Consider the following 7312-nt stretch of genomic DNA (forward strand, 5'->3'; position numbering starts at 1 on the left):
CCTCCAGGGGTCAGGGCGGGGTTCCTGCTGTGGAATCCAGGCCAGATGTCCCTCCTTCTTGCAAAGAGCACCCGTTTTCCTCCCCTTCCCCCCTCTCCCCTCCTACAGCAAGCTCAGACTCCACAGAGGAATCAAGCCTCCAGGCTTGAGTGTGGCTTCTGTCCCCTTTCAGCAGCTGAGCCAGGATCCCCCTGTGCCTCAGCTGAGATGTGACACCAGGCCTTGGGGAAGGCTTCCAGGCCCCAGGCGCCACCCTCTTCCAGAAATAGCTCTGCCCACCTCCCAACAGCCCCACTGGGTGACCCTCTTCTGGGCTCTCATCACATCCTGGGCTTTCCCCGCCACAGCCATTACTACGTTGGACTGTAGTCACCTGTTTGCTTGGAAGACTTTAGCAGGTATACAGCTCACTTGAATCTTGTTAAAATGCAGATTCTGATTTACAAAGTTGGAGGGGCCTGAGACTCTGCATTTCTAACGAGTTCCCAGGTGATGCCAAGGCTGCTGGTCCACGGATGACACTTTGAGTAGCAAAGAACAATCGTTCTCAACTTGGGCCACGATTAGCCTCGCAGGGAGCACAGTGGTACCACGGCCCGTATATGAGCCCAGTTGCACCAAAATCCCCCAGGGTGGCACCTGGGCACTCGGGACTTTTAGATGCGCCCTGGGTGGCTCTAGGTTCCAGGCAGAGTTCAGAAGCCCTGAGCCGGGCTGTGGGCTCCTTGGGGTGGCACCTTACCCCTCACTTATTCCCAGCTCCGTCTCCGAGCCTAGAGCTGGCTGGGCAGGTGTGGTAGGTGTGCTCATGGCTCACCTTGTGTAGACGCTTAGCCTCACTGTGGCTGGTTCAGAGCCAGCTCCGGCCAATACCATGTGTTGGGCAGACAAGAGTCAGACGGCTTCTGATGAGGTGGGCTCAGGAGGCCCGTTGAGCTTGGACTGCGGTGTGGCTTCTTTAGCGGGGTGGACCCAGATCTACAACTGATTGGAATTCTTGCGGAAGACACCTTCCCAAGAAGCCTCTCTGCCGCCTGCTGCATCCCCTCTGGGTCCCGCTGCTCCCTGCCAGGTGTCCTTGGGCCTCAGAGTCCTTCTCGACATGGAGAAGCCCACCAGGCAGACTTCCAGCCTCCATCCCTCCTCCCTGCTCCCACATCCTTGGGCAGGTCTCCCCCACAGACCCATCAAGCTGCATTTTCATTGCTTTGGGGGTGGGGGGCACTTTGTCTTGCAGAAGGGAACTCTTCAAGGGCATGGATGGGGTCACATTCATCCTTTTGTCTCCACGTTGGGTACAGTGGGTTGCTGAATGAATGAATGGCGTTATCCAGGAAGGGGGACTCCCAGAGAGGACAAGGGGGCCCCTCGCAGTGGCCTGTCAAGAAAGTTGTGCATTCCTGGTGGGGGGAGGGAGGTGGCATGTCTGTCACCCGTGGCCTGACTTCCAGGGAGCCGGCCCGCTGGTCTTCATTCATCCATTCAGCCCGGCTGGGTTGACTTTAGTTGCCACCCAGGGCCCCTCCTCGGAGCCGTGGCCACTACTGCCGGCTCACCCGCTGTCCTGCCGCCAGAGCCCACTCCTTGCTGGTGGCATCGCGGCCGCAGGTCCCCGCTGGATTGTCCAGGAAGATGGGTGCCTGCAGGAGAAAGGCCCTGACCCTGCTGAGCAGCGTCTTTGCCGTGTGTGGCCTGGGCCTGCTGGGCATTGCGGTCAGCACGGACCACTGGCTGTACCTGGAGGAGGGCGTGGTCCTGCCCCAGAACCAGAGCACGGAGACCAAGATGTCCCTGCACTCAGGCCTGTGGAGGGTCTGCTTCCTCGCAGGTAAGGGCGCCCAGGGCTGGGGACAGCCCTGCCCCCAGAGAGGAGCAGCTGCCACCTCACACCCCCCGGGGAAGCGATGTCCCTGCTGGAAGGAGGCTGGTCACTGTGGACGATGCTCATGAGCTCTGGGCCTGGTCCCTCCCGTGGCCAGGACCCACTCCAAACTCAAGGCCTGAGTCTCCTTGTCCACTTGGGCAAGTCCTCTCACCCCCGGGACCTGGGTCTTCCCACCTGGAAGATGCCCGTGGCCCCGCTGTCGCCACACCACCCACCCCTGGCTGAGAGAGGCAGCCTCAGCTCCCTGAGTCCTCCGTCGCAGTGCCTCCCCCTTGACTCTGCAAGGCAGGCCCTGTTATCACGTCCACCTCACAAATGAGGGCAGGAAGATGCAGGGAGGTGAAGCACTGGCACAGTCATGTTCTGCTGAGGGCCCTCTTCCCGTCTTCTCCCTGTGTCCTCATAGGGCGGCAGCGGGAGAGGGAGCTCCGCGGGGTCTCTTTTAGAAGGGCACTAATCCCATTCATGAGGGCTCCACCCTTGTGACCTGAGCACGATGATGGGAAATTCTTAGCACTTTCTCTGTTCCTATGTCTGTGAAATGGCAGGGAGAAAATGCAGGTGCAGGTCTTTGCAACTCTGCCAGATGGTGCAGGCCTTGATCCTGCCCATCAGGGCCTCCTGCCCACTTGCTAGGGCTTCTCTGGAACCCTTGGAGTTGCTATTCCAAGGGCTCTGTCCTTTATCCCTTCATCATGACCCGGAACCAGGCTGCATGAGAAGAGCCTCTCTGTGCCCCGCAAGGCTGGTCAGAAACACCACAGTGGGGTCACAGAGCCTTTCTTGGAGGGCTCTGTAACCCATGTGTGCACGGGACACAGGGAACACTCGGTCCTCCCAGCCTCATGGTAGGGCTTTGGTGGTTGGCACCCACCCGTATTTAGCAGGGAGGACCATGGAGGCCATAACGTGTTGAGTCTACTTTGGGAATGGCACCCAACACTGACCTCACCTCCCAGTGCCTACACTGTGTGGCATCCGTCTCTGCTTAAATCTGAAGCAGAGTTTGAAGTCACCAGGGTCTGGTTGCCAAAGTGGTTGACAAGGCTTGGGGGGTTCTGCTCCATGACACCCACACTGGGGCACCTAAGCCAGCCACACACCATCCTCGGTGGAGTCTGTCCCAAAGCCACAAGACAGCCACCAGACATCTGACTCCACCTTGAGACTGCAGTGATTGCTTTTCATGCAGCTCTCGGTGCTTCTCTGGGAAAGATGTGATGTCAGGACGGGTGTCCACGTCCGCTGTGGGCCACCAGCTGGGGACAGGGCCCCCTAGGGTTTGAATCCAGCCCAGGTGTAAATACACAGAGGGTCAAACATCCTAGAAGCACCTGGGAATACCATTTGAATATGTTAACTTCAAATCCGTGTTCAGAAGCACCCAGCGTGTACATAAGTGGCTCTTGTCTCCGTAGGTGAGGAGCGGGGACGCTGCTTCACCATAGAGTATGTGATGCCTGTGAGCACCCAGCTCGCCTCCGAGTCCACGGTCAACGTGCTAAGTAGGTGCCTCCGACTTTCCAGCCTGGGCCACGGGCTGGACAGGGCAGGGCAGAGCAGAGCAGAGGGAAGAGGCAGGGTGACTGCTTGTTTTTCAAGAGCTGATGCCCTGAGACTCAGATGCTTGTGCTGGCTGAGCTCACAGAGCCCACTCTGCCAGTTATTTATCCGGGGTGGTGACAGGTTGCTGGAGTCTCCCACTGCTGTGACCCTGGCAAGTGAGAGGGCATCCATACCCAGTGACTTCCTCTGTTTGGGATGCTCTAACAAAATAGCGCAGGCAAGGCAACTTAGAAGCCACAGAAATTTATTTCTCTCAGCTCTGGAGATTAGAAGTCCAAGATCAAGGTGCCAGCATGGTCACGTTCTGGTGAGGGCCCTCTTCCTGCCTTCTCACTGTGTCCTCACACGGTGGCAGGGGCGAGGGAGCTCTGGGTGAGTGGGGGGGGTGTCTCTTTTTTTAAGAGCACTAATCCCTCTCATGAGGGCCCCACCCTCGTGACCTAAGCACCTCCCAAAGGCCCCACCTCCTATACCATCACCTGGGGCGTTAGGTTTAGCAAGTGAATTTTGGTGGTGGAGGGGGACACAGACGTTCACACCATAGTACCCAGGGAACTGAACCAGGCTCTCCGGCCCCCAGCGAGACTGACATCATGGCCTTGGCCTCACCAGAGCTGGTTCAGACCCATGTGAACCTGCAGTACAGTTCTGAGTTAGCATAGGCCCTGAAGGCTAAGGGCCAAGGAACGAAAGCCCCACCGAGGAGGGGATGGAGCCCGGGCTGCTCAGGCAGGGCAGGGGCTTGGGGACCAGCTGGTGTACGCTGCCAGGAACACTTGACTCGGGAAGGTGAGCACTGAGTGAGGCTACTGGAGGCTGACGGCATCCTTCCATCCCCTCGGTCAGAAATGACGCGCTCGGCCACGCCGTTCCCCCTGGTCAGCCTCCTCTTCACGTTCATCGGCTTCATCCTGAGCAACATTGGACACGTCCGTCCCCACAGGACAATCCTGGCCTTTGTCTCCGGCATCTTCTTTATCCTCTCCGGTAAGTGGTGCCGTTTTCGCTCGTGCACTCTGCACTTCTGACATTTGATTCCTAAACCACTCTGCTCTGGGAAGCTCTGCTCCCAGCTGCGGGTCAGCCCCTGCACAGGACCCGCCGCATCAGTGGCTCAAGCACAACTGAGTCCGAGCTGGAGGAAGGTTCCGAGGACCCGGGCCCGTCCATCACCTCTGGAGGAGCAGTGACCTGACAGCTCCCCCTGGGCAGAGATGGGATGAGAACCCAGGGTCCTCCTCATGCCATACCATCACTGCCGCTTTCCTCTAGTTCCCACTGGTAATGAGTATTCCTTTTTTCTTTTGAGGGCTATGTCTTTGTGTGTTTACATGAAAGAAATACAATCTGCCTTTGGAATGACGGCCTCTTCATCTCCCATCCCTCAGCCATCCTCTAGAGACCCCCTACCCCCTACCCCGGGCTACCCAGGCCCCTTCAGCGGATCTGTCCTCCTGGACCAACCCCAGACTATACTTGATCATTCACTCTTTCTTTCGTTTATTCATGTGCTGACTCATCCACTCATGTATCTCCCAGGCCTTATCACTGGGAGCTGGGATCTCTACCTACAGAAAGGGCAGTGTATTAGGGGACATAAACAAGTGGGCAGGAAATGTGGGCCCTGCCTGACAAGGGCTCTGACAGCGTCAGCAAGGGCTGTCATGGGGGCCAAGGGCAGCGGCGGAAACTCGGACCGGGAGCTGGTCAGGGACGGCCGCCAGGAGCAGGCGAGATGGAGAGTGAGTAGGAATTAGGTAAAGAGTGTGAGGTTGGGGTGGGCGGAAGGGAGCCTGGAGGGAAGAGAGAGGATGGAGGCCAGGGGAGACTAAGCTCAGTCGTGACTCGTGGTGGCAGGAACGTCAGGAGGATGTGGTGAGAGGTGGGGGGCGGCAGCTGAGGTCGCCTTGTTGGGGACTTCTCGTGAGAAGCCTCGGGAGGATTTTAAGCCGAGGAAGGACATGACCAGATTTGGGTTTTAGAATAATCCTTCTGGAGAGTGAGGGGAGGAAGGAAGCAAGACACGGGGCAGGGAGAGCAGGCGAGGGGTTACTTCAGCTGTGCAGGAGGGAGGGGATGGGGAGGGGCTTCTGGACACCTGGGAGGTAAGCTCAGTAGGAGGAAGGCTGGGCTTCAGGGGAGGAGCCGAGGGCCAGCGCGGGCTCTGCTCGGGCCCTGGGTGGGCGGTGCACTGCATCCCTCATCCAGGGGTCACAGGAGAAGCAGCAGGATCTTGGGAGCCAAGATCATGAACGTTGAGTGGGAAATGCAAAGTGTGAGGTGCCGATGTGACAGCTGGAAGCAGCGCCCAGAGGGCTGCTAGGGATCAGGGTCTGGGGCTCCTGGGAGCAGAGACACCAAAGGTGCAGACGGAGCTGTTGGCCTAGGGACTAGGGGAGGGAATCAGACGTGGAGCAGATTACTGCAGGGGGTGTGCAGAGTGAGCGGGAAGAAAAGGTGGTAAATGAAGTTTGGCTCTTTCTCCCCTTCGGGGTGTCCTCTGCGTTTTCATGAGCACCTTTTCTTAATGCATCGAGCCAAAGGCATGGCTCTCAGGGCATGTATTGTAGATGCCCTGGAGCCCTGGATTTGTTGATAAGAGAGGGGATACAGATGGAAGATGGGTAGGTGGATGGCTTGAGTAATGGATGGATGGATGGATGGATGGATGGACAGATGGAAAGAAAAGATAAACAGCTGCCAGCACCAGGCATTCTGGTTGCCACCCAACTTCCAAGCCACTTTAGGTTCCTTTTCCCAACATTGTCTTGTCAATATAGCTTGGGAGCCAGGTGGCGGTCAGAACACTAGATGCCTAAGAGCTTTTCTTTCTTTCTCCTTCCTTCCATCCATCCATCCATCCTTTCTCCCATTCGTCTGTCCACCTTTTTTTCAATCCACCCACCCACCTGCCATCCATTCTTCCGTCTATTAATCCCTTCATCCATCCATCCATCCTTCCATCCATCCATCCATCCATCCCTCCTTCCATCCATCCATCCCTCCCTCCATCCATCCATCAACTGTTCATTGAGCACCTGCAGTGTCCTCAGCCCACGCTCTGCACCATGATGTTTCCACCTAGTCCAAGAGATACAGACCCAGGTTAAGCTCTTTCTTTATCTATCAACTTCACAACAGTCAAGGCCACACAGCAGCTTCAAAGCACCTGAGGTTTTTCAGCGGCGGGCAGCAGGACCAAAGATCTCAGACTGAGCTTGGCCACATGAAGTGTTTTAATGACAGCAATAGACAGGTTTCCCTTGGGCCAGCTTCATTCCAATGTGAGTTAAGTGCCAAGGAAGGCCTGAATCATGCTTGTTTTCCTGTAACATTCATCCTTCAAGATGCCCCAGCTTAATCATGTGAATGGAATTAAACCTGAGCAGCTCAAAACAGAGTAATTAATTGTGTCCTGTTTCAGTTACAGTCACTGATTGACGAGACCGATGCTCAGTCGATCGTTTGCACAATGGCGGGAGGAGTTTAGGCAGCGCTGGCCCCGTGATGTAACGCTTGCCAGAGCCTGGACCATCTCTCTTTGCCTCTCCTGCCTAACGATCTCAGTAACTGGCCGCACCCAGGGGCAGGTGGGCTGCACAGAGCCACAGTTACAAGACCATCTATCCAGGCTCTGGAGGCCCTGGCTATCTCTGCCAGGGGAGCCTGTGTTATCCCTCAGTTCAGCAGAAGCCACTTGCTAAAGTCAGTGGTTCACACCGAGTTCACATGAGCCTTGCCTGGGGATCACTTAGGACGACACGGTGCCAGGCGCCAGCCCAGGCCACGTGACTCAGAAGGTCCGGGGATGGGGCTCATGGGACGCACATCTAACAGGTGGTTCTGGTGGGGGGGGGGGGG

At 57.0% G+C, this 7312-nt stretch overlaps 1 protein-coding gene across 1 annotated transcript in view; it reads left to right on the forward strand.

Annotated features, from left to right (window-relative positions):
* Positions 1–1578: 1578 nt before the first annotated feature.
* Positions 1579–7312, forward strand: part of CACNG5 (calcium voltage-gated channel auxiliary subunit gamma 5) — a 7061-nt gene continuing 1327 nt past the window's right edge. Inside the window, exons 1-3 of the mRNA XM_007455278.1 lie at positions 1579–1828; positions 3304–3390; positions 4298–4438. Of these exons, the coding sequence (XP_007455340.1) occupies positions 1633–1828; positions 3304–3390; positions 4298–4438 (424 nt within the window). The 5' untranslated portion in view covers positions 1579–1632. The remainder of the gene's footprint in view (positions 1829–3303; positions 3391–4297; positions 4439–7312) is intronic.

Source organism: Lipotes vexillifer, unplaced genomic scaffold (assembly GCF_000442215.2).
Source record: "Lipotes vexillifer unplaced genomic scaffold, Lipotes_vexillifer_v1.1 scaffold664, whole genome shotgun sequence".
In the NCBI taxonomy this organism is placed as follows: Eukaryota; Metazoa; Chordata; class Mammalia; order Artiodactyla; family Lipotidae; genus Lipotes; species Lipotes vexillifer.